The 26,063-nt window shown below is 50.0% G+C and overlaps 2 protein-coding genes across 17 annotated transcripts in view; both read right to left on the bottom strand.

The window, feature by feature from the left end:
- Window positions 1-139: 139 nt before the first annotated feature.
- NDST2 (N-deacetylase and N-sulfotransferase 2) lies at window positions 140-8,500 on the bottom strand. The gene is made up of 16 exons (XM_030334252.1): window positions 8,175-8,500; window positions 7,267-7,508; window positions 5,976-6,018; window positions 4,554-5,894; window positions 4,275-4,362; window positions 3,805-3,959; window positions 3,434-3,619; window positions 3,031-3,159; window positions 2,717-2,899; window positions 2,528-2,624; window positions 2,041-2,164; window positions 1,728-1,902; window positions 1,366-1,536; window positions 1,149-1,258; window positions 876-978; window positions 140-778 (listed from the first exon to the last, which is right to left on the bottom strand). Exons 4-16 carry the CDS (start codon window positions 5,556-5,558, stop codon window positions 653-655), a joined length of 2,652 nt encoding a protein of 883 aa, XP_030190112.1. The 5' UTR covers window positions 5,559-5,894; window positions 5,976-6,018; window positions 7,267-7,508; window positions 8,175-8,500; the 3' UTR covers window positions 140-652.
- A 408-nt stretch (window positions 8,501-8,908) lies between these two features.
- The window catches only part of CAMK2G (calcium/calmodulin dependent protein kinase II gamma), a 56,083-nt gene continuing 38,928 nt past the window's right edge, over window positions 8,909-26,063 (bottom strand). For 4 of the 16 annotated variants that reach the window (XM_030334253.1, XM_030334254.1, XM_030334264.1 and 1 more), the window contains 8 exons: window positions 20,136-20,204; window positions 18,974-19,018; window positions 17,066-17,114; window positions 15,737-15,850; window positions 13,623-13,698; window positions 13,158-13,252; window positions 11,378-11,622; window positions 8,909-10,929 (listed from right to left, as the gene is read on the bottom strand). In XM_030334253.1, coding sequence (XP_030190113.1) covers window positions 11,390-11,622; window positions 13,158-13,252; window positions 13,623-13,698; window positions 15,737-15,850; window positions 17,066-17,114; window positions 18,974-19,018; window positions 20,136-20,204 — 681 coding nt within the window. In that variant the 3' untranslated portion in view covers window positions 8,909-10,929; window positions 11,378-11,389. Of the gene's footprint in view, window positions 10,930-11,377; window positions 11,623-13,149; window positions 13,253-13,622; window positions 13,699-15,736; window positions 15,851-17,065; window positions 17,115-18,973; window positions 19,019-20,135; window positions 20,205-22,413; window positions 22,447-26,063 lie in introns of those variants that run through there. The other 12 variants (XM_030334257.1, XM_030334258.1, XM_030334260.1 and 9 more) reach the window with 10 other exon arrangements.

The following is a 26,063-nucleotide window of genomic DNA, read 5'->3' as shown; positions in this document are numbered from 1 at the left end:
TATAAACTCCTTTTTTACTCTAGTCCGCCTGGGCCTTTGCCTTCTTTCCCTCCATGTGCAGATGAACTTTGAACCGGGGTGGGGGAAAAGACTGATACTTCCTTTATTCTAAGTTTCTCCCACTCCAGTGAGGCAGACAAAACAGAAAAATAAGGATGTTTATTAAGGACATTTCTAGCCCACAGCCAGGGCTCATACTCAGCTCTATGAGCCACTGTCCGGCCTCATCCCCATTCAATGTGAATGACATTAGGGAGGCCGGGCCACAGGTAGATCCCATTGATCCCACAGTAGGGGGGGGGTCCCTCCCATAGCCAGGTATAGATAGATATACTGCTGAGAATGAAGAGGGAATTCACTGGATTAATAAGTTCCTCTACACCTTGCCTGGACCCTTTCATTCTCACCCACCTTCAAAGACCATGGGTTGAAGGTGCGTAGTACCATGATGTGGGGTATCAAGGGAAGCCCCTTTATAAGACCCTAGAGCTATGGGAAAGGACTGCCCTTTCCTTCTCAGCCATCCCAGGCCTGGGGGCCACTGAGGTAGAAGGGGCAGGGGCTGGGCCACTCTAATACCCCTTGTGGGCCCTGCTCTGGGCTTGCCCTTTAGGGTAGCGGGGCACTTTTGCTGGTACAGGAGGCCTGGACATCAGCCCAGACTGGAATGTTGCAGTTCTTCCCGAAGCCATGAGGGCACTGGCTGTCCAAGCCGGCTTAGCAGCTTCGACAGATCCAAATTGTGGTTCCGGAAAAAATCCATAAGAAAAAGGCGGGACTGAGAGGAGAAAAATGGAGGCAGAAATGGTAAGGAGTGGGACGCAGGATGAGACCTCAGAGGTAGAGAGGGATACCTTGTCTGAGGCTTTACTCACCTCAGTGTCCATATCCGGATACCTCCGGCCTTTGCTTTTGCCCAGACAACGAGTCTTCCCACCTTCAAGTCCCTGGCACCAGAATCCCTTATCTTCATCAAACCTGCTCAGTAGCAAAAGGGCATTAATTGGTAGGGAGAAAAGAAAATTCAAGCCCCATAAATGTATATTACCTCTCCCAGCTCACAGGGACACATGTCTCTTCCAAACAGACATGGTCAACCTGTTTCCCCATTTCCCCGATTCCTCCTCCCCTGGGTCATGCTCTCCCACCTGAGGGTCCGTGTGTAGTTCAGAAAGGGTGTGATACCCAGGAACTTCTGGATGCTCTCCATTGAGGCAGCTGGGTTGGTACGCAGCTCTTGCCCATCCACAATCAGCAACTAAAGGGACAGAGATGTAGTTCCCTCTGTATTCCTTAGAAGCCTCTAGGCTGAAGGGACAAAGAAGGGAAGGGGGACCCCAACAAAGGCTACTGGGGGGCATGTACCTGTCCAGAGGGGTAGTAAGTCAGCCAGCGCTGCAGATGGGTGGAATAGTAGCCAGGGACAAGACAGCGGTTCTGCAGGGAGCGAAGTGCCAGAGGGGCCTGAGAGGAGGCTGAAATCACCTGGTAGAAAGTATAATTCAGAGCAGCTGGGTCTCCATGTGCTCGCTGGTGCTGAAGGACAAGGAATAGGAAAGGATGGGTGATTTGATAGAATTATTCTGCCCTACTCTTGATCTGATGAATACACAGCATAGGAATCCCACACCAAAGCAATTTAGTTTCCCTACCCTCTTTCCTTTCTGTCTCTAGCAGTCACCACCTCCCTCACTTAAGCCCTAATGTATCCCTAGCTTCAGGCTCACCTGATACCAGGAGTAGGCCCTGTCAGCAGGGTTGGTGAGCACAGTGATGATCTTGGCTCGTGGCAGAAGGGCAGCCCCCCGACGTGGTACAACCTCTGAGTCAAAGTAGGTGGCACTTTTTTCAAAGAGAAAGTCAGTGCTGGCATTGGAAGGGACAGGGAAGAAGTCCATGTACCTAGGAAGTAGCACAGAGGAGAGGCAGAGAATTTGCAGCATGAAGGGGCCAGATACCTGCACTGGTGGAAGCTGGAATGAGGATTTGGAGGGAAGGGAATGTTCCTCTGAGAAGCATTACAAAGGGTCCCAGTCTCACCAATCAATACCCTTGTGGTAATTAGGGCCGTTGAAGAACTGAATCTCCTCAAAGGTGCTGGGGCTAGGGAAGCTGCTAGTCACAGCTGGGTGCAGGCTCAGGAAGAAGTGAATAGCTGTGGTCCCTAAATGGGAGAGAAGGTCGAGGCTATTTTGGGAAAGAAGCCAGATCAACAATATGAATTTTAAGGAGGTGAGAAAATAACCACTCTGAGTAGTAATATCCCCTTTGGACAAACTAGAGTGAGAGAAGGAAAAGACAGCGCTAGACCCAGGGAAGTTAAAATAGTAGTTCTCAGCCTTGACTGCATCAGAATCACTTGTGGATCTTTAAAAAAAACAAACCACAGATGATTCTGATTCAGGATTAAGAATCACTGTCTCAAGAGACTGGATTAAGGAGAGGTGGGTATGAGAAGGGAATTCCTTGGCCAAAGAATCCTTTGGGCTTAAGGAAGGGCAAGAGAAGTTGGCTAAGGACGATTCACCTGTTTTCTGGGGTCCCACAATCAAGAACTTGGGTAGCCGATCACAGGTTTTCTCCTTGGACCAGATATCTTTGTGCCTCTTGTCATCACAGGGATTCTGAAGGTGAGGCCAAGAATCAGATGTTTCATCTTTTCTTCAACTCTCTCCACCCCCATCACGTCTCTGGTCAGCCTGAGCTCCAACCATACCTGCCAAAGGGGGCTTCGCTCTTGAGGGAACAGTTCAAAGTACTTTCGTGCAAGAGGGACAGGAGGAAGGGTCTGTAGGCGCAGCCGTGTCCAGCATTGAAGGAAACGCACCAGGCTCTCAAAGGTATACAGGCCCAGCCGATCATTTCCATAATTTGACAGATGGGTCATAAAAATGCTGATCTGCAAGAGGGAGCCTGCGTGTCAGAATTAGAGAGCCTATCCCACCTCAGAATCAGGCTTGGTGAGCAAAGTTCCCAGCCTACATACACTTCAGCTCTCCAATCTTCTAGCCCTTCCTCTCAGCACCTTACCGGATTAAGCAGCACTGTCAGAAAGAGCTCTCCACCTCGGATGCTCCGGTCTAGTTCACGAGAGCCTCCAGGATATTCATTATAGAAGATTGTGTGAGTGAAGAGTCCACACGTCTGCCGTGGTAATACCTAGAAGAAGAAGGAAAAAACAAACTAACATGAGATTTGAAAGGCAGAATGAAAAATAAATAAGGGACAAAAGACCTAAGGCATTAGGATTCCCTGGGTTTGTAAAGTACTGAGTTACACCAATAAAACTCTTACTATGTGCATTATGACTTTTCACCCCTTTACCCCCTATTATGTGAACTTGGACTGGCAGTTGAGAGGACACAGGTCAGTGCAGGTTGGTGGCTGTCTAAATGTAGGAGTTTGATTCAGGTTTGTATCAGGGGTCCCTCACCATAATGCCATTGTGAATGAAGCCACGGCGGTAGCGGGCAGGGCGGAGATGGGGATATTCCTCAGTGCTGGTCACCTGGATGCCCCACACAGATTTCCAGGCCTCATAGAGTTGCGTGTGGATGGGGTATACACCCGAGTGGTGGGGGGCCACAGCATACCCCAGATCCGTGGGAATCCCATGTTCCTGGGAATGGCATAGATTCTCACCAGGACCTGGTGAGGTTCAGGGAGTAGAGGGTAAAGAGGGTGGGGATACCTCCACAGAAAGAAAAATGGAAAGGGTAGGGAAAGGGCACCCCATTAGGGGAAGGTTGAAAAGGAATCATTATGTCTGGGAAAAAGTATGGGGAACAGATCCAAGGGTCTCACCAGAGCAAACTGTTTGTTGAGCCTCATCTGGTCAGCCAGCACGGAGCGATTGTGGAACAGGTGTGGCTGCATGTGGCTCCACATGTGGGGGAACCACCAGAACTCTTTGCGGTGCTTCAGCAGCATGTCGTCCCCTGCATCCTCCTCCTCTGTCCCTATGACCACACACTGACCACTGACCACAGCCAGTCAGGCCCTGTGCCCTCCTCTGTTCTGTAACAACACTGACCATCTTCCATTCTTGGGATAAGATTGCTGACTTCTGCCCACCTGAGACTATTTTGCCCCACTGCTGACTTGCTCTTCAGCCACCCATGCTAACCTAAATTCATATCCACCGCTAGCTCCTCACCATATTTTGACCCCAAACCCTGCCCCTTTTCTCCAACTTGCCTGCCCAGGAAGATGAACAGTGAAGGGACAGTCCAAACTAAGACAGATATGCTGAAGGAACAGGGGAATACACTCACCAGTATGATAGAACTTGCCCGAGAAGCCCAAGTTGAAAGTGAAGTTGGGGACTAAGGTCCTGAGTTTGTTCTGGGTGGTCAACAGAGCCTGGGAAGAGTAGCAGGAACACAAGAAATCATGAGAGCAGACTGATCAGGAGAAAAATGAAAAGTAATGTTCTTCCTGCCTGAAAAGGGCAGGGAGTATACCTATGACAAGCTCAGAATCAAAGGAGTCTGATAGGACAGAGCTTGAAACAGCTTCTAAGGAAAGAAATTTGAGTCAGGAAAAAGACTGACCTCAACATCAGCCACCTTCATGCGGGTACCTTCCTTGCCCACAAAGATGTCATCAATGTCTACCAAGATGTAGCGGTCAAGGTCTAGGCAGAGGCGCTTGCCAGTGAGGTATGCAACAGCATCAACAAAAACAAGTTTGTGGAGCCAGAAGGAAAGGCCATGGCCAAAGAGCACCCGCTGGATGCCATCATGAAGCCCCAGGTCTTGTACGACAGTGGGAAGCCGGGTCCGGCGAGGCACTGGTCCTGGCACAGGGGATTCAGCTGGCCGAAGGCTGGCAAGAAGCACTGGTTCATATGTGCTATGATTGGATTGGAAGATGGTCCAGTCATCACCAGGCAGCGGCCCAGGTTCCAGGCGGCTGGGGCGTGTGAGATGCAGTAAGGGGGCAGAAGGATTCACTTGGTAGTCCCGGAGCCCCAAGTTTGAGTGTAGGAAAAGGGGAAAACCCTTGAGCTGGGCACTCAGTAGGCTATGTTCATGGGCTCGGAAAAAGCCAATGATGCCCACACCATACTCCACACAGTACCGGTCTAACAGTTCCCGACTCCAGGCATCCAGGTTGACATACTTGAGCAGGTTTTCATAAATGACCAAGACATAGCGGCCACGGGTATGATCAGTCAGTGTGGGCATGTCCCCTCGGCCGGGTGCTAGCTCAGTGCTATAACGAAAACGACTAGACTCCAAGATGGCCACAATCTCCTGCCCCAGCTGTGAGTATGCACTCTCCACAAACACAAGGACCACAGGTTCAGTTCGAGCTGTCTCTGGTGGCCTGGGGGGCCGTGGTGGGACTGGTGGACGTACAGGGCCAGGGCCAGCTGCCCCACCACTGCTGCAGTCTCCCAAGGGCAGGGGCAAGGGTTCCTTGGCCTTGGGGCTGGTGGATACGTAGTAAGCCAGGAAGCCCATGGAGCCCAGACTGAAAGCAATCAGCAGCAGTATGAGGCGGTGCAGTTCCAGCTGCCGAGCTGGGCGTACCACCTTCCACAGCTTGAGCATGGCGGGGAAGGGGAGGCAGGGATGGGGTCTACCTCAGGGGATGGGAGGTAGGAGTTCTATAGGCTGGGCTCTCTTAAGAGGGTAGGATAGGAAAGTAAGGGAAAATGATTTCCTCAGGGTTAGTTCCCTGAAAAGTTGGAGCCAACTCCCCTTACTTTAGGGTAGGGGAGTTAGAAGGGGCAACGAGGGGCAACTGGACACAGTCCACTGGTCTCAAGTCACCATGGCCCCCTGGTCCATGGCTTCAGGATGCAAATCTAGCCAGGCTCCACTCTTGGTCCTGCTGGGCTCCTCACATTAGAGGTCAACAAAGTTCATAATCCCTGCCCTCACTATCTGTAACACAGAAAAATCAATGGGTTACTTCACCTGAAAGTGTATCATTAACCCATTCCCCTCTTCACCCATCTCTCTTACCTCCTGCTCACAGGATGATTTGTTCTCCAAAAAAAAAAAGCTCCTGTAGAAGAACAACACAATCTGAGTCTCATACCTTCACTTCACAGCTTGTTGCCTTTCTTAGAATATAAATTCTCCTTCCTGAGCTAAACTCAGAGCTAGAGCAGTATATTCAAGGGCTGGAAGGGAACAAATCTCCCATCAAAAGGAGACCAAACAGCTCAGGAGGGTGAAAATGAACCTGCTCTGGAAGAAGTTCCCAGCCCACGACTAAGCAGTTGGCCAGCCAGCAGGAGCTCTGGTCGTCCTGTGAGGAAGGGACAGAAAGCCCCACAAGTCCCGTGCTCCAATGAAATATGAGATAAGAGGAAACTCATGAGTCTGTTAATCTTCCTCATCAATCAAACCCAACATCACAAGCTAGAAGCACTAACGAACTTGTAGTGAGAACACTATCATGGGGGGTGGGGAGATTCGAAAGGTAAAAGAAATGGTGCTACCTAATCATTCGATTCACTTCCAAACCCAGAAACTCTCTATTACTTGTGAAAAATTACTCATTCCCTGTCCTTCATCTCACCTGCACGAGTGTCAGAGAGGTGATAAAAATGTAGCCCCAGGGCAGACCACATCACTGGGGCCTGAGAGAAGCCAGAGGGCTGAGTCCAGTCTGTCTTCCTATCACTTCAGTTCACCTTCCTAACTTAGCCTAGGTGATACTATATCCTCATCACTGAACAGCTCAGAAGGGTCCTGAGCTAGCCTATGGAGACATGAGGGATTGAATCCTGTTACAAAAAGATAGCAAACTTAGTGGGGCTGGATGAGAGCTACAACAGCTTAAGTCATACCCAACCAGTAAGAAAGGGGTAAGGACAGTGTGATCAGAAAACAGTTTCAGGGAGACCTAATTTTGGAGACTGTTTTCTTAAATATATAGACTGCTTCTAGAAGCTTTATTGTTGTTCTCTCCAGCTTAGCCATTCCTAGTAAGGCCAGGGACTGGCAATCCTTCTCTGCTACCCACTCCCAGGCATATACATCTCAGGGGTGAGATCAGGCAGAGACAGGGTTCCTCAGAATTGAGAGAGATGATTTAAGAACAGTTCAGCTTTGGCCTGGGTAAAATTGACATGAAAAGAAAGCTGGGGAGAGGACTGAAATAGTGATGGGAAGGGGTGAATCCTAAGAATTAAAGGAAACTCTTTAGGGAAAACACAGTAGTGAGAAGTCCTCACTGACACGAAGTGGACACTCAGGGTGTCTCCCCCATTACTGTTAAGAATAATTGTAAATAGTGAGAGCTTACTCTTTGTCAGACATTCTTCCAAGAGCTTTCCATATATTTAATGCTCACATCAGCCCTGGAAGGTAGGTAAGAGGCAGACACTATTATTATCCCCATTTTACATGTGAGTAATTTGAGGTCCAGAGAAGCTTAGTCACTTGCCCAGGATCACACAGCTCAGTCAGTGGAGGAACTGGGATTCAAAGTCAGGCCTGTAGAGCTCCACAGCCCGTGTTCTTAACCACTGCATGTTGGCTTCACACCTAGAAGAAGCAGCAATATTTAGGGAAGGGGTGCTGAGGGAGCTATTGGGGTCGAGTGTGGGATGGGATGACAGATACCGAAGTAGGAATGCGGGTAAAGGGTTGCTGTACGTGTGAGCAGCAGCGGGAGGTTTCTGAGGCAGAAACCAAAGGGGTCACCCAGGCCTGGGCTGGGCGACAGCACTAGTGAGAGGAACCAGGGAAGGCGGGGAGACGAGTGGTGCAGATGCCGCGGGAGGGGGGGGGGGGGACCGAGGAGCGAGCGACGTGGGAATGCGGGGCTGCCATACCAGGAGTCACGGGTAGAGGGTCCCTGCTGAGGGGGACATGGAGTCACAGGTGGATATGAAGGGAGCGCCAGATGCGGACCGGGCAAGGGACACGCCGAGGAGAGCTTGGGGTGACATCGAGGCAGGCATTGGGCTGGGAGAGCCCCGAGGGGAGGAGGAGCCCCCTACTGAGGGAAATGAAGCAACTACGAGGGAGGCTAGTGGAGGGGACGCAGGAGAGGGGAGCGCTGGGCCGCGCTGAGGGCCGCCCGGGACAACCCCGCGGGTGGTTATGGTGGCAACACTGAGGGGAAGTCTGTGAGGGGAGGGACTGCGGGAGACCATGGGTGGGGGCCACCCTCTGAGTGGGGGGTGGTTACCCTCAAGGGCGGCTCACCCGGCGGACTAGGCGGCGTCCCCGCTGTCCCCGGGCTCCGCCGCGTCCCGGGGCTGCCCGGCTTCCCAGCTCTCGGGGCCTTGGGCCGCGTCGCGGCGGCTCCGCCATCTCCGAGAGAACGCTCTGCCGCAGCCGGGCCCAACCACCGCTCCCACCCGGGGTGGGGGGAGGCGGCTCGCTGCCGCTCGTGACGCCCCTCAGGTCCCCGCAGAGTCCGGGCCTGGCAGCTGCACTGCCGAGGTGCTGGGCGGCCGAACAGTCCTCCGTAGCGCTCGGTCGAGCCTCGGCCTCCGAGACGGCGGGCTGCGCGCCCCGCCCGCAGAGGCGCACCCCCTCCTCCCCGCCCGGTGGCACAGTCTGGCGAGCGTCGGGCGCCGCGGCTCCCGGGGCAGGGGCGGGCCCAGGGTTCGGGCTCGTCCACTCAGCCCTGCGAAGGGGGAGCCGAGTCGGGCCACTGAGGGGCGAAGGGGGCGGGGCAGCCCGTGACGCGGGCGGGGCCCGGGGGCGGGGCGAGACCCCTAGCCCGCCAGCTAAGGGTCCACATCTTTCCTCTCCACCCCAAACTCGCCTCAGCAGCCCAGTGGGCCAGTTGGAGGTTGATGAGTTTATGAGGAAGTTTTATTTTAAAGTGGGCCCAAAGGGAGTGGGAGAAGCTACATCTCATCTGAAGGCTTGTAACCCAGGCTGCTCAAATCAGCCTTTGGCCATAAGCTTCCAACAGCAGTAACACAATGGACTGTTTAAAGGTTATTTTATTAAATATCTTCAGTTCAAGGTTTCATTGTAACAAAGCTATGAAGGGTCTACCAACATTCAGAACAAACACTAACTATTTTTAAATTATTTCTATGTCATCATGCAAAAATTCTGCATCAAATGCCTTCCATTTCCTGTTTAAAAGGTGATTTTTTTTTTTTTTATAGTCTATTGTCTATAGATGCTGACATTAGCCCCAGAAGAGGAGTAAGAATGCTAAGAAGTGGGGCTGGAGCAGCCATATGAAGCTATGGGTCTTAATGAACTCTAAGACCATTTGTCTTCAAGCCAGCAAAACCAAACCCTGTGGTGAAGGCGTCTGCGTGCTGGTACTGCAGGCTGCAGGGCAAGAAAGGGCTGGGGCCCAGGGGCTGAGGCATGCATGAGGTGCTCAGAGGAGCCTGGCTAAACCCAAGCACCAGCACCTGTGAGTCTGCTCTCTTCTCAGCTGGCTCCAAGGTAAACCTGTAGCTCTGCCTCTTCTCCCAGCTCCTGTGCCTCCTGAAGATAGTTCAGGAAGCTGGGATTTACCCACCTTTCCCCCAATAGTGCAGATATTTGTGCAGATAAGTCTGCATAGTTGTTCTGGGGGAAACCAAGGCCATGACCAGTTGCTCCTCCATTATCTTCTCTGCTATCTGCTTAGGGTATAGATCTTTCCTTTCTGGAATGGAACTCCTTGAGCACAGAGAGGGACAATGAATGTAGGAGCCTTGGCTCTGGACACCTCTTTTGGGTACATGCAGGTGAGGGAAGGGTGATGCCCATGCAGATTGTCCAGCAGTAAGTCATATACTTCAGTTGGTCAGTAGAGAGGCCTCTTTAAAGAGAACATCTCTTCTTGCCAGAGCAGTCAGGTCAATCTCAAAGACAGGTAAAGAGATGGGCGTGCAGCAAGGGAAGAGTAAGAAGGGAGGCAGTCCTGAGGGCAGCCTGAATGCATAGAAACAACCATCAACTCAATCCCGCTGCCTCACTCCTCCCATCCCACAGGGGCACTTGGCAGAGGGCCCAGGCCCAGATGAGGGTCAGCACGGGGACCACCACAATGAAAAGTCAAGACAAAGATGGTCCAAATCGGCACAGAAACAGAACTGCCAAAGGCAGCAAGGGGAGCCCTGACCAGGGCCTGACTCTCTCCTTGCTAAGTTATAAGAAAACAAACACAAAGCAAAGCAGCAACCCCTCCCCTTTCCCAGCTGCAGGTATTGGGCCTCAGTATCAGGGCCCACGTGCATTGTGCATCCTATAGAAATGGATGAGTAAGTGAGTACATGTCAGACTAACACGAGGTTTCTCAACAGCTTTGTGGCGGACACACTTCTGCAGCACCAATTCTCTTCCTTTCTACACTAAATGGAACAGTACAGCAACGTCCAGGCCCTCAGTCCCGAGGCCACTGCTTCTCAGCTGCCTCCACACCAGGCTGGGAGCTCTGCGTTCTCTCACAAGTAGGTCTGATGGCCACGATGTTCTCATCAGCCTCATTCTAGGCGCTATGCAAGTTCAGAAGAAGTCCATTCCTAGACCTGGGGCAGGCAGGCCACCTCAGGGGCTGCAATCACATCACAGCCCCCAAAGCTCTGTCAGAGTTCTTGCCTGGTCCCCTGAGTCCACGGAGGCCAGAGGCCGAGCTCACCTCTTCAGGGCTGGTGGGTGAGCCGGCTGCTCATGCCAGGACGGGTGTCACACAAACTCCTGCCTTCTTGCCAGCCCAAGGGCTATCGGTGGTTTTAAAACGCATCATGGTATGGATTCCATTTTTTTTTAAACAATCTTTTTTTCTTTTTTTTTCTTAAATGTAAAAAACACCTCGGTACAGCAGAGACAGACACGAAGGGCGGGCGGGAGGGCTGCATGCAGGGGCGTGCATTGGCTGCTGCCGCTTTGTAATTTAATTGTTTTAAACCTCAAACGAACAGGACTGCCGCTGTCACTCAGGCCCTCCAGAGCCACTGGCTGCGAAGGTTTGACCTCCGGCTGGGATCTCCTAATGCCCCTGTCAAAGAGGACAGACGTGGTAACAGAACAAAGGACAATAAGCACACAGATGAGTTCCAGGGACTTAAACACACTAGACACATGGCCAAGTCTGCCTGAGAAGGTGGAGGATGGGGAAGAAGCTAGCATTTAAATATAACATTGCTTCACATTTGCTAAGCAAATGCTTTACTTCTGAGTATCTTATTTAATCCTTACAACTCAATGAAGTAGGTACCACTCTTTCTCTCTTTTTTGACAGCTAAAGAAACAGGCTTAGGGTAGGGAAGTAACCTGTCCAAAGTCACCCAACTTAGAGTCCTAGGGCCAGACACAAGTCTGTCTGACAGCCTTTGCCACTCCCCTGGGATGATCCATATCTCTTCCCCTAGTGCCACTTCTCAACCTCCTCTTCCTCCTCTGATCCCATCTGTCCCCCTCCTCCCCCCCCCCCCCACCAGGTGCACCTGTGGCTGAGCTCACTGCAGCGGTGCAGCAGGGGCTCCTGAGCAGTGATAGTGGACATTGAGCCACTTGCCATCCCGGCGGTGCCAGACCCGGGTCTCCTCCGACTGGCTGGTGCGAGGCCGACCCTGCCCATCGATGTACTGGGTGAGGCGGATGTAGGCGATGCAAGCTGCGTCCTCCCCAATCACGTGGACGTGCGGGTTCAGGATGGTGGTGTGGATGGGCTTGCTGTTCTTGGATAGAACTGCAGGGGGCAAGGCAGAGTGCAGTAGGTAGGAGGGCATCAGGCCTGGGCACTGACATTTTCCTCCCAGCCTGCTCTTCCAGGTCTCACCCTCTTTTCCAGCAACCGTTCTGGGAGTCCCTAAGTCCCCCATACACCAAAGGCCAGGAAACCCCGTAACAGTAGTCTCAGTTATCCAAATGGAAGAAAGAGGTGGAGAACAATGATAATAACAACTACCACTTTAATCAGACATTGCACTAGGGGTTTTACATACATAAACTATTATTTCTTGGTCAATATTATTTTCTTTATTATGAAATAATGAAGCAGGCTCAAGGAGGTTAAGTAATTTTCCCAAATCACACAACATTTGAACTCAGGACCATCTGACTCTTAACTAAAGCCTATGATCTTTCCATTCTTCCAGGCCGATGTTTAGATTTCATAAGGGTTGGCTTGACCCTAACTGGCTGCAGAGCAAAATCAAGAGCTTAAGATTTCAAAATTGATTTGTGATTTGGAAAAAAAAAAATGTCCAAAGTTAAAATAGAATCACCAAAGCACCAAGCTCAGGATATTCCTAGGGTTCCCAGATTCTGCTGCGGGAAGGCCAAAAGAAGTTAGATTGCCATTATCAGCGAACACTGTGAACTGTGTTGCTTTTAATGAGATTCACATTTTAATTCATTTCAAATGTTAGACAGGGTCTACCTGAGACCCTCCCTAGGGCTTCTATAATCTCTGAAACTGCTTCTGGCTAACAGAATTACTTAGATAGCCAAGGGTTTACATTTGCAGCCGACATGGAGAGGATGGTAGTTAGTAGAAAAAAACTGTGACAAAAAAAAAAGCCACAAAAAAAACAAAAAAAAAAACAAAAAACAAACAAACAAACAAAAAAACCTCAGGGCAGGATGGGGGAAGGCCCAGGATAAAATGGGAAAGAAAAGAAAAAAAAAAAATAGGGAGGAGGAGGGTGCTAGAAAGTGGAGAGAAAGACAGGAGGAGGTGGTGATTCATCTTCTTATTCCCTGGAACTTCCACGAACTGTCCAGAGTCCAGAGTATACAGCCCCTCAGCCAGGACTGCTTCCCTCCATATTCAGGAGGCCCCAGCCACAACTTCTGATCTCACAAATCACTCACAGTGCCCTGCTACTTGCTTGTACATTCTTATCCTGGTTTTAATTTCCTCTACTGTGAAATCTATACATACAGAGCTTCATTACTACTTGCTGACATCATCTCAACCTAATCTCAGTGGTTTCCAGTCATTGTGGAAAGAGGTGAGGCTTAAAGAAATCGTGACCCTGATTGTGCCACAAAGCAGCTGCAGAATGACGGGGCACGTGGGGCTCTGAAGCAAGTCCTTCAAAGGTGTCAGTTTAAGACCATCCTCAGGGCACAAGGAAGCAAACACATAGAACAAGGTGCAGCCAAGCAGGTCAAATAAGGGAAAAGCAGGCAACTGGGAAGAGGAGATGGTGAGCAGGGACAGAGGCAAAGGGGGTAAAGGGTCAGGCAGGAGTATATCAGCAGCACGAACCCACTCACGATTCTCAAAGTAAAACTTATGGAAATCCATCCCCTCCACGAGGTTACCAAGGGCCTCAGGTTCAAAGGAAGTGAGGCCTGGATCGCAAATCTTCCTGCAGAAAAAAAAAAATAGCCTGTCAGTCTCCTATAGGATTACTTGTCTTTCTTCCTTGTCAGTGATGTCTGTCCTGCAGCATGTTAGCTGCGGGCTAGGTCTGACAAGATGGCTAAGATCTTAGGGTCTTACCCTCTCAGCCCACCACCAAGACACCATGGCAGGGGTGGGGAATGGGGGTAGGTGGGGGTGGGGTATTATCATAGAGTATCTATCTGGGAGGGATTCCAGCCCAAGGGCCTGGTATATAATTCAAGCATTGTGCCCAAGGCCCAGCCTTCCCTTTTCCCAGGGTCCAAGCTGATTTTGGGGAAGAGGGAAGGCTTCTAGAGTTGACTTGGGTCTCAAGGAAATGGGTCTCTACTCACGTGTAGGCTTCAAAGTCCCCATTGTTGATGGCCTCAATCAGTTGTTCTGTGATCTTAATGATCTCCTGTTTCCGCACTGTGGGGGGGGGTGGAAATCCAGCAATTTACCTGCACGGGACTGAGGAGCTCCCAAGTGACAGAGAACCCTCCCCAATCCTTCAGAGAATCCCCTGTGATCTCTGTGACAAAGACATCCCTCTTCTCTGTCTTTAACATTAAGGCCCTCTGCAGAAGAGTGAGCCCACTTTTCTCTTCATTCCTTCTCTGTTGTCTGTAGAGCTAATGGCCCCCTCCTCCTGAAGCCCACCCACTGGTTATGGCTCCCTGGCCTTTGTCTCCCTCTCCATCAACAACCAGGATGCAAAAAACACTCTTGTCTTTTACAGTTGAGGAGCCTAGCCATCATGAATACTCTGACCAGACTCTCTACCCCATCCCCAGCACATTCAGCCTCTCTAAGAAGCATCTCCTGATATGGCTGTTTCCACCACCCACTTACTTCTCTCACCTGAAGGGGCTCAGTCAGGTCTCAATTACCACCACCACTACACCACCCCAGCCCTCATTCAGTGGTCCAGAACCTAGTCCTGGGCAACAGCCAGCCTGAGAGCAGAACCTAGCCAAGGATGAGGGCTCCACAAGGATGAACAGAGCCCTGGGACAGATGCTTAATTCTCTTTACCCTGCTCATCTCCTCCACAGGGCTTTTCTGGGATAAAGGATCTTGGAACTATAAACATTCTTTTTAAACAGAGCCTCTCACCAGAGAGATGTCTCCATTTACCCTGGACGAGCCTTAGAATAGCTCTAAATCTCGTACCAGCTCTCATGCCAGGATGCGTCCCCCAAGAAAACTGAGACAAGGTTCAGAATGACAGCAGGCAGAACTGGTGCCCAAAGAGCCCCCCACCTCCACCCTATCCAAAGCCAAGGGACTTTTGGTGGCATCCTACACTCACAGGCAGCTCACTGACAGGGAGCGCCACTATCAGCAGAGGCCACCAGGGTAAGAGAGGGCTCAGGCTGAGCTCAGGCCAACCCTGACCAGAGCCCCGGGCTGGCCCAGGCCACAAGCCTTTCCTCACAGGAGCGAGAGGCTGCAAGACAAATGCGAGCATTAGAACAGCACAGCCAAGAGGCACAGCTGGGAGAGGGCAGTGCAGCCAAAGATACAGCCAGGTGGTGGCCCCATAGCCACCAGTACTGTCACGGAGGCAGCTCCAGGTGAGTAAGCAGCATCTTAGGGGAACAAACGAGCTGCATCCACTTTCTAGAGGCAAGCAGGTATGTGAACACACACACACACACACACACACACACACACACACACACACACACTCATACACACCCCCTCTCCAACCCACCAAACCCATTTGCAGGACCTGACTGGGGCCCTAAGGGTGAAGAGGATTGTGTTTAGAAACTTTAAAAGGACAGATAATAGAAGGAAAAGAAGCAGACAAAGGCATCCTCTACACAGACACAACTTAAAATAAAAATATGAGCTACCATTAATCCAGCAAGGCATCATATCAAGACATTCTACTATCTCATTTATTTTCCTAACAGTGCTATCAGGTAGGTGCTATTTTATTCCCATTATACAGATAAAGAAGCTGAGGCTCTGGGAGATTTAAGCTACTTCACACATTTTGAAGCTGGGATTTAAACTCAGGTCTGTCTCACCCCAAGCCTCATGCTCTTAATATGATGTGCTGAGCCTCAGGAAACACCAAATCCCAACACGGTTCTTGGCTTATGGCAATTTCACCATCATCCCCGCTCCCACCACCTTTGACCTGATTTCTGACTCAGCCTTTCTTCCTGGCTCGTTGCTGAGGCAAGGCCCACTGAATATCCCAGTGGCTTTCTATTTCTTCCCACAATGCCATGTTCTTCCACCCACTCTTCTTTGTCTTTGGGCCCTGGTCCCAGGGGCCCCTGCCTGGTATTAACAGCACCTCCAATCAGCTCCCCCACCCAGCAGAGGCCGAGCTCCCCAAGCTTACTAAGACAGATAGCTGGGCTGGGCTGACAGCTCTGGGGGGGATCCCTGAGGGGCTTCAGGACGAGCCAGGGAGACAGAAGCCAGATTGTGCCTCCCTCACACTTACTGGCTGAGGAGCAGAGAGAAGGCTGGGGCTGCATGCCTGCAGAGGGGGCTGTTCTGTCCCGGGAGCTCCGTCCTTCAGGCACCGAGCTGCCATTCCCAGTGCGGAGCGGGGCAGCTAGCCAGCCAGGGCAGGGCAGGGCAAGGCAGAGCAGCCAAAACAAACAGAACAAGGCAGGTGAGCGAGCAAGCCAGACAGGACCCAAGCCCGTGGCACTGCAGAGCCGGGGCAAGGCAACGCCTCGGGCTGCTGTGGACACTGGACCACATCCCACGCTGCCGCCTCTGCCAGAGAGGCCTCCCAGCTGAGAGCCCCGGGAAGGTGCACAGACTTGGGCTTGTGGCTTACAGAGGAGCCTTCAAACAGACTGTACAAGGACCCCTGCTCCCAGGGAAGATGTTCTAGGGCGCTAGGCTACAAGGTCAAGAGCCCAGCAGTGAAGGAGCCACTGACTCCACCAGCATCACCAGAACTGAATTGCTCTGGCCTTAATCCCAGCAGCCCTAGAGGTACTGTTGTTTATTGCTTTATACATTTATGCTCTCTATTTTTTTTTTTCGTTCCCAAAGGCTTATTGCCCCCTTACTGCTCCTGTGTGTGTTCTCTTAGCTCTGTCCTGCAGCATTTCTCCATCTTTTCTGAGAGCCTGGCCTCAGGCCACTTACTGTGGCAAAGGGAACAATTCCAGGAGGCCAAACCAAAGAGCAGGGCAGAGATTCCCAGGGGTCTGGCCTGCCACACCCTCCCACACCCCCTGGCCCTCCTGGCCAGGCCCAAGCTTAGGGTGGTGGTCCTCACAGGACCACCTGGATATGGCCAAATGTGGTTCTGGCTCCATCATTCATGTCAAGACTTTGTGATGAGAGTGACTGATCCCAATGTGCCCAGGACCGTTCTAGTTTTAAAACTGAAAGTTCCACATTCTGGGAATCACCTCAGTCCTAGGGAAATTGGGACCATTGGTCACCCTACTAATGACTCACTATATTTAAGGGCTACTTCTGCAGGGGCTCAGGATGTCCCTGTACAGCGATGTCACATCATTATCAGCAACAGGAACAGTTCTCTGAGCCCTGGCCCTGGAAAGGCTTAGGAAAAACTCTAGGTTAGCTATTCCAGACCTGGGGTCAAAAAAGAGAAGCCTCTTGCCTAGCCCAGCCAGGCCAGACAGGGACCTCACAACCCACAGAGAGCAGCTTTTATGCCAAGCCCTCTCCTAGAGTCTAAGGAGTCACCATTCTCAGTTCTGGGGACAGACAAGACAGGTGCCCCACTGGAGCCAAGGTACCAGGGACACTGCTAGGGTCCCTTCCCGACCCTGCCAGCACCTACCTTTGAGGTCTTCATCTTCTGTGGTGGTGTTGCAGCTCTCTGTGGAGCCCTGTAGGCCAAAAAGAACATGTTTCTATAACACTCAGGCCCTTGGAAACCAGAGAAACTGAGCAAAACAGAAGCAGAGTATGTGCTCCTGCAGGAGGTGCAAGGAAGAATCATAGGAAGTTCTATTTTCACCCTTGCCATCTGACTTTTATAACACCTTGGGTTCCCAGATCCCCTCCCAAGTCTTCCCCAACTCAGTAAATGACAATATCTTGTTGTTAAAACCTACAGTCACCTTCTAGGTTTGATTCTAGGTTGAATCTTTGCTTTCTATTTTTTTTAAATGTTTATTCATTTATTTTGAGAGAGAGAGAGAGAGAGAGCGTGCACAAGTAGAGAGGGGCGGTGAGAGAGGAGAGAGAGAATCCCAAGCAGGCTCTGAGCTGTCAGCACAGAGCCCGATGCGGGGCTTGAACTCACAAACCCTGAGATCATGACCTGAGCTGAAATCAAGTAGGAAGCTTAACCAACTGAGCCACCCAGGCACCCCTCTTTTTCTTATATCTTAATTATCCAATCTAAATTCAAATCTCTTAGTTCTACCTCCAAAGTAAGTCCTGTCTCTTAACTCTTCATTTTTTTAAAAAAAGATTTTATGTTTAAGTAACTCTACACCCAATATGGGACTCGAACTCACTACCCCAAGATCAAGAGTCACATGCTTCACCAACTGAGCCAGCCAGCCTGGCACCCCTACCCCTTCTCTTTAAATGCACAGCTACTATTTGATTCCAAGTTACCAACATCTGGGACCTGAACTACAATAGCTTCCTGGGCCCCCTGCATCCATACTTGCCTACCTCCCTAAAGCTCTTGCCCATAACACAGCCAGAGGGGCTTTTCAAAGTGTAAATTAGACTGTATGACTCTCCTGCTAAGAACCTCCAATAGCTTCTCCTGACTGCTGGAATAAAATGCAAACTACTATGAAGTCCTACGAAGCAGGCCTGCCTGCTTCTCCAACATCATCACCCTGCCCCCCTTCCCCCTGCCCCCGCCACTCCCTTCCCTCTTCCCTGTGCCACCCACATCCCCCCCTCCGCCTCCCTACCCCCCCCCCCCGCCTCCCTCCCCGCCCCCCCCCCACCGCCCAATGCCACTCTCCCCTGGCTCCATGCTCTAGGCTCTGCTTCGTTTCCTCTGTTCTGTATACATGCTAAGCTCCTACACTTGCAGCCTGCCTGTCTAGGGCATTCTGCTCCAGAGTCAGCCCAGCTGTCTCCTTCCTATTGTTTAGTTTTTAGCTCAAAAATCACCTCTTGAGGGAAGTCCTTCCCTGACCACTTAATTAAAGGCCTTGTTCACCCCCCCTTTTTTTACTTTGTATCATTTTCTTCATAGCATTTACCACTACTGGATTTTATCTTACTTATTTGGTTTTTGGTTTATTATCTGCCTCCCCCACACCTGTGGAGAGAGATTTTTATCTTGTCATGAGTAGTGAAAATAAGACAAAGTTACTGAGGGCATAGTGGGGGAGGCAATGGAGGATGTTCTAAGGGTCTGGTTATACTCTCCTCCGTTTTTCTAGCTAATTGCTGCCATTTAAGCCTCACAAGTCATGGAGTAAGATTTAATTATTATTATCCTCAATTTACAGAGAAGCAAATTGAAGTGCAGAGCACCAGAGTGACAGTGGCCCCAGATTCAAACCCAGGCCTGCCTGACTATAGAGCTTGAAGTATACTGCTGTCCAGGAAACAAACAGATGCACGGTATTCCCAGCCTGGACTCCACACATACTGTGGCCTCGAGGTGTGGCCTGTCATCTGCCATCTGCAGGACCCATAGACCCTGTGATCCAGCCCACCTGTTTCCTGCTGATCCATAAAGCAGGAGACCAGCTCAGGAGCCACTCACCTTGATCCCATCTGTAGCATTGTGCACCACGGTGGTTTGTGGCTCCTGTGAGAGAAGATGAAAATTACCCTCTTGACCTCAGGACAGACCTATCCTTATCCCATCACAGACCCTATGATGACCACTGAGGCCTGCCCACCAGCCATTCCCACAAGACAAAATATCCTGGCTCAACTGGGTCCCAGACAGCTGGGAAACCCCAGATTTAGGGGACAGCACTGGCTGAGAAAGAAGGAGAGGCCTGGCACTTAACAAAAGCAGGTACCAGGGAAGCTGAGAGGTCAAGGGCCTCTGTCCCTGATTCCTTGATTCCTGCTAGATCTGAGTGTTCTTTCCCACGGGACAGGTACACTGGAGGAGCTGTGGGGCTGAGGGTCCAGGCCAGGCGCTGCCAACAGCATTCATCAAGGAGTATGTAGGAGGAAGGGACACAGGGAGAGTAGACTAAGGTCTCCCAGAAAGACCCAGGATGGCCCCTCAGCAAGCTGAGCCCAGAGAGCTGCTTGCTTTACCACCTTTCCCCAGAGTTCCTGTCCCTGTTGTGCCATAAGGCAGCACGAGGGTCCGGGTCTGCAGGCACAATTATCCCTCCTTCTCTCCCAGTCACCCCCCATGCTAACTCTCTAGTTAGCCACCACTAGCAGAAGGTGCTCTGGGAGCACACAGTGCCCCCAGCATGGGGCTCTCCAGGAACTCAGAGACCTCAGCACCATCCAGAGGTAAGGGACCCCAGCCCTCCTTCTTGTTCAAAGCTTTGCAAAGGAGAAGCCGAGGCAGATTTTACAAGGAGCCTCTAAGAACCGATGTGCAGGTCCGAAGAAAGCTCCTACCCTCTTCTTTTATAAGCCACTCACCTTCCCGGCTCCCACAGCAGACCCATGGGGGCCCAGCCTGGGGCTGAGAGGTTTAGCTGAGAGCCCTGACCACTCTTCCCCCCCAAAAGCGAAAGGAGCAGGAGCAGCAGTTGTGCGGTGCAGGAAGGAGCATGGCCACACGGGACAATGAGGGGAAGGGGCCCACAGGGCAGTACACAAAGCAGCCTGCTCTATAGGGACTAGAAGGAAAGGGCCAAGGAGGCCTGGGAGGGAGGGCAAGAAGAGGAAGGGAGAAGGAGCGGGAGGCAGCCAGGGGCAGGGGCGGAGAAGCCGTAGTCAGGAGGTACCATGGCCGTCTGCAAGGGCGCGGGCTCTTGGGCTGGGCTTACGAGACTGTTTTTGTTGTTGCTCTGTGGCTGAGACAAGAAAACAGATGGTTTAGTTCCTCTAGAGTTACCAAAGCTGCTCAGGTTCGACTCCCAGACCTCCCTTGCCCCCCGGCCTGGCCCGGAGGAGCTAGGCCTGAGGTGGCCTCCATAATACTATGTGGATGGGAGCAATGGTCGGAGAGATGATCAATCCGAGGAGGGGAGTATTGGGAGAGGCCCAGAGACCTAGCTCTGGAAGCATCCTTAAGGTGGGATTAGCCCTGAGGCTTGTTTTAAAGCATCTCTCCAGAAATCTCTGCTTATGTCAGATGCTACGTCACTGCACAATCATACTTCGCTCAAAGAAATTCAGGATCTTCTTATTTTATAGGGAAAAAGAAGGGTGGTTTATAAGAGAGAACAAAATTCAGAAACTCTGGGGCCCCTATCTGTGGGCAGTCTCCTGCTGCCCTTTCAACCTGCCACCTGCATTTCCTTTCCCTTAAAACATCAGCTCGGAGCCTGATCTGAAAAGAGGAGGAACATGAAGAGAAAAAAAAACCTCGCCTAGAAGATGGTGGCGAGATTTCCTCGCCTAGAGGAAAGGGGGGGGGGATGTGACTTTGGATACAGAATGCACCCACTGCCCCCAGGGAGCAGAGACAAGGCTATGCAGTTGGCACAGATATATTTTCTGCCTGATAAATCTTGGATTTGCACAACTGGGAGTGAGAGCAGAACTCCAAGGCAGGGCAGGTGAATCCAGGGTGGGTGGCTGTGGCTATGGTCCCAGAACCCAGCCCCCGGGAGAGTAGGCTGCCTAGCGGGCCAACATTCCTAACAGCAGCAGACCACTGGGATATCTCCTTGCCTTTTGAAATGTTATACTGAATGGCACAGCAAGGAAGGTGGGGGAGGATGGTGAGGAAGGAAGGAGGCTGATCTCCGGGGTGGGGGAGCCATATCTATAAGAGGCTCTTTTGCCTCTTACAATCCCCTCTGCTTCTTATGATACCCTCACCAATGTACTCAGTATCACTGGGAGTCCCAGTGGAGCCAGTGGCCACCAAAGAGCAGCCTGATGCCTGCATGTTCTTCAAAAGACAGAGAGACAAACATGTAGCTACCATCTCTGTGCAGGGCACAAATGAGGACACGTTGGCAGTTAGGATGTGCTTCTTCCTTCCTAGGACACACACAGAAAGCTAGCAAGACTGTCCTACTTCTTGACTGGAGGCTTCTTTTATGGCTCCTTAGACCAGACCTGAAGGCATCCAACCCTAGCTTGCTGTCAATGGCTGACATGTCCCCAAACCCAGTGCTAGGCATGGAACCTTAAGCCAGGTACCAAGTACTACCAGACTCCACTGAATTCTGCAGGCTGGAAAAGAAGGGTCCCAGGAATAGTCAGGACGTGGGTCTAAACTCACATAAACTCTGCTCTCTTCTATTCCCCACCCCCCTAGCTCAGCTACTAAGTCTGACCTGTTTCGGACTCATTGGATAAGGCTGCCCTCCCTGCAAAGCCTAGCTGAGACAGAGATCTTGGCAGGGAGCAAGAACTCCAGGGTGCCCTTAAGCCTGCCATATCTGCAGAAGGCTGAGATGTCACCCAGGTGGACCGACCTCTGGCTTTAATGGATGGTTTCATAACAATTCAGGCTGCTGTGCTCCCTCCCCTTGGTGGCCTGTGTCCCATGAGAAAGAAAGGTACGTTCTCTGGATTCTTTCAGCTGCTCCTCCTGAGGGGTGGGTGGGGAAGGATGAAATGTTGGGCACAGCCTGTTAATGGGCACTTGCATAGGGGAAAAGGCTGACAGTAAGGCTCAGGGCTGTAAGCCTACAACCAGGTCCTCTGCCCACCACACAGATGCCCACCAGCTGCCAGTCTGTAGCAGGAGGCCCCAGTGAGCAGGGCCTCTCCTCCTGAGCAATAGCGAGTGAGGGTCTCTCCCTGTGACTGCCACCTGGCTCCGAGCCCCTCCTAGCTTCACTTCCTGCCCTGGGCTGCTGGAGGCAGTCCAAGCTCTGCAGCAGGGGGTGCCATACCATACATTCCGATGCCCATTTTTTAGGTCACCGGGAAACCTTGGGCAATGGCCCCTGCTTGGCAGGACAGGCCACGCTTGCCCACACAGCACAGACATGCAGTGAGGATGAGTGAAGCACACGCACATGGCAGAATGGGTTTGCGTGGCTGGCAGGCGGGCACGCAGGCAGCATGGAGGAGGCAGATGGGTGGGCAGGCAAGGCTCACCATTAGGTGCACGCTGGAACTCGACTTCCTTTTCTGGACACACCACAGCGAAAGGGAAAGAGAAGGGGAAAGAGGAGGTAAGAAGAGAAGCACAGAGACGCCGCAGGTTAGTGCAGCAGCGCGGGCTCTGCCTCAGGAGGAAAGAGTGGAAGAAGGAGACCTGGAGCCCAGCACCAGAAGGATTAAAACAGCACCTAGACCACCAGGCACACAAATCCCTCCAGACCCTGGGAGAAGACCTCCTTTGCTGTCAGGTTCACAAACACAGATTTAGTATATTCTAAAATGTCTCAGCATTGCTCAAAGCTTTGTGAAGAGATTAACTCACAAGTTTATGAAGGTAACATTTTGCTGCAAATTGATAGGTTTGGGCTTACAAGGCTGGCTCTCCTATAAGGTTATTTATTTTCTCTCATTACTAGGTCTGCCCAAAATTTGGGCAAGCAGCTACCAGGTAAACAGCAAAAGCCACTCGGGGCCATCCTCAGCTTTAGAGACATTATACTTCTGAACCTAGTTTTTTTGTTTGTTTGTTTTTTGCCGCACCCCTATACTGCTTTTCAGATAAAAATGTTGAGCTTTTGAAAATCATCTGGTAAACAGTGAATTGGTAGCATCCCTTTCTTTGTCAGTGTGGCCATGCTCATTTATAAGACTACAGTATCTCACTGCATTTTGGAATTAGTGGGAGATGGGAAAATAGGAGTGCTGGTGATTAAAAGTGCGGTGATGACAAAGACATCAAGATGTGAACCAGGGGGAATGTTGAAAGCAGTGATTCTTTAGCCCTCAGCCAGATGCTCATGGACTTTATGCTCAGATGTGAAACAAGAGCATAAACATAAAGACCACATGGAACACTGAAAGTACATCTCAGAAGGCTGTGTCTAAAAGGTGAAAGCACTTTATAATTAGTTTGCTGGGAGACAGAAGTACCCTTGGAACATGTCCTATCTGTTGTCTGACTACTATTCTAGGCACAGTGAACATGTCAGATAAATGCTCCTTTCCTCAAGAGCCTGCATTCTACTTTAGAAGACATCTTCAGGACGGTATTAAATTGAAAAGAAAGGGACTACAAGTATTGAAAAGAATTGAAAATTACATCTAAAGGAAAAGAAAGCCTAAATATAATTGGGCAGCTTCTGCTTCTTTTTTTAATTTATTTTAAATTAAAAAAAATTTTTTTAAGTTTTATTTATTTATTTTTGAGAGAGACAGACAGAGTGAGTGAGTGGGGCAGGGGCAGAGGGAGAGGGAGAGAGAGAATCCCAAGCAGGCTCTGTGCTGTCAGCACGGAGCCCGACGCAGGCCTCGAACTCACACACCATGAGATCATGACCTGAGCCGAAACCAAGAGTTGGACTCTTAACTGACTGAGCCACCCAGGGGCCCCTCTTCTTCTTTTTTTTTAAAAATCATCTCTGTGCCCAATGTGGGGCTCAAACTCACGATCCTGAGATCAAGAGTTGCATGCTCTACTGACTGAGCCAGTCAGAAACCCCTAATTGGACTTCTTTTGCATTAGTCTTTCATTTATGCCCCAAAATGAGATTTTACTTCCAAAATTATTCCTCAAAAAGAGGAAGGTGCGCTACATCCATACTTATCCTTTTATCCAACTAGAGTGTTTACAATGTGAGGGAAGGTCCATCTTTTTAATCTCCTCTGTGCCTAGCAAAATGCCTTAAAAGTTAGCATATGATCAACAAACTTTTGCTGAGTTGAAATGGGTTTGTGGACACTGGTTTCTCCCCAGGCTAAAGCAGAGCACAGGTTTCTAACTTGCCCAGAATCACTGGAGTGAAAACTGCAGGGACACTGACCAGGCCTAATCTTGGTTCTCGTGATTTTCAGGAACATGCTGTCAAGCTTTCACCTGGACTTCACCTTAGGTAGAGCACTTTCTAGTGTCTGCTTCACCTAACGGGGAGTAAGTTCTCAATTCCAGCTGCCTCTCTTTTTCCTAAACTGTCCTGCAGGAAAACCGAAGATAATCCTCTTCTACCCAAGGGCTAGTTTCTACTGGGTTAGTAGGCTTCTTCCAGTTCCTCTCTCCATCCTTTCAGGGCTTTGCCCTCAACCATGTATAGTTGAGCTCCTCTCAACCAGCACACTGCAGCATTGTTTCAATTCCAGATCATTTTTAAAGAATCACATCTCACTTTTATTTCAAAATTAAATATTTAAAATTTGAAATCAGAAAAGGGTTCAAACCTACTTTCCATACTTAAACAAATATCCAAACAGTACTTAAGGAAATGGCTATATCCCTTGTTTTTTTCTTTGTTCCTTTATTTTTTTAAAACTGGATGGCCATTCTGGCCTTGGGGCTAGTCCTCAACTAGAGGCCTCTCAGGATCTGAGAGTTTGTGCCCCCCCCCCCCCCCAGAGTCTTGTCCTCACAAGTGGCTGTCATTCTTCTACAGACCCTGGGTCCCTACACCACTATGAAATAAGTCTAACCAGAACCTGGGGTCCCTAAATTCAAAAAGAGTCGATGCTCAAACCAATGCTAATAGCTCAGCATCTTGTGAAAACTTCTGGACAGTGAGAAACAAACCTCTCTACAGACCTTAAACACCAGGAATTGGGAAGGGGAAGCTGGGAAAGAAAGGTGGGTCTACAAGAGCCCAGGATGCTCATAGGTCAGCATCTTTTGGGCAACTTCATAGGCCTCCCTCATATACACATGTGGTGACCTTGACCTTCAAGAGAGTCCAGAAAAGTTGAACCCCACACATCTTGCATTGCCCTCCCCTCTGCCTTTGCCAGTACTTCCATCCAGCCACGCCATTCATTGTTATATACATGTTCCTGATTCTAAAAGGTCTGTAGCCATATTATAAGCAACTTGGAAAACAAAGAAGGAAAAAAACCCACCTAATCCTATTTGTCTTGCTAGTCTTTTTTCTTACACAATTAAAAAAAACATCATTATAAGCTACATACAAGTTGATGCCTTACTTTTTGAAACAAACAGTATTTTGATTTTTTACTCTGATTATCAAAGTAATGCACGGTCTAGGTAAAAAAGGTAGAAAACATAGAAAAATATATAAAATAAAAGTTTCCCAAATTCCCATCATCCAGTGAAGTTACTATTAATACTTCATGGGGTTTCTTCCAGTTCCTTTTCTATCCACATGATATATACCAAATATAATCAAAAACATATCATTTTTTCAAACAAAATTTAGATGATAGTGTACGAATTGCTTTATATCCTTTTTTTTTACTTAATATAAAACATTATATAGTCATGAAAATTAATAACTTTGTAAAAGTCTAGTAAATGGATTTCTTGTAATTATTTGGTCATTATCTTATTGACTTTTGAAATTGTCTCCAATTTTTTCAATTACAAATGTCATGTTGAACATCCTTCTGCTTTCAGTTTTTTTTTATTTTGAATTATTTTTTTTCTAAAGTTTATTTAATTTTTTTCGTCATCTCTCCACCCAGCATGGGGCTCAAACTCACAACCCTGAGATCAAGAGTCACACGCTCTACTGCTCTACCAGCTGAGCCAGCCAGGCGCTCCTTGAATTTCTTTAGGACAAATTCCCAGAAGTAAAATTAAAGGGTAAAAACAGCAGGAACATTTTTATGGCTTTTGACATGCAGACTGTTTCAGAAAGGGCCACTGT

Source organism: Lynx canadensis, chromosome D2 (genome assembly GCF_007474595.2).
Source record: "Lynx canadensis isolate LIC74 chromosome D2, mLynCan4.pri.v2, whole genome shotgun sequence".
Taxonomy (NCBI): Eukaryota; Metazoa; Chordata; class Mammalia; order Carnivora; family Felidae; genus Lynx; species Lynx canadensis.
This window is presented reverse-complemented; position numbering and strand designations above follow the sequence as displayed.

Coding starts and splice junctions, on each gene's coding strand:
- NDST2 (XM_030334252.1), bottom strand. CDS start 5,558: ATGCTCAAGCTGTGGAAGGTGGTACGCCCAGCTCGGCAGCTGGAACTG. Junction 3,620..3,804: donor TCAACAAACAGTTTGCTCTG/GTGAGACCCTTG, acceptor TGCCATTCCCAG/GAACATGGGATTCCCACGGA. Junction 979..1,148: donor AACTACACACGGACCCTCAG/GTGGGAGAGCAT, acceptor GCTACTGAGCAG/GTTTGATGAAGATAAGGGAT.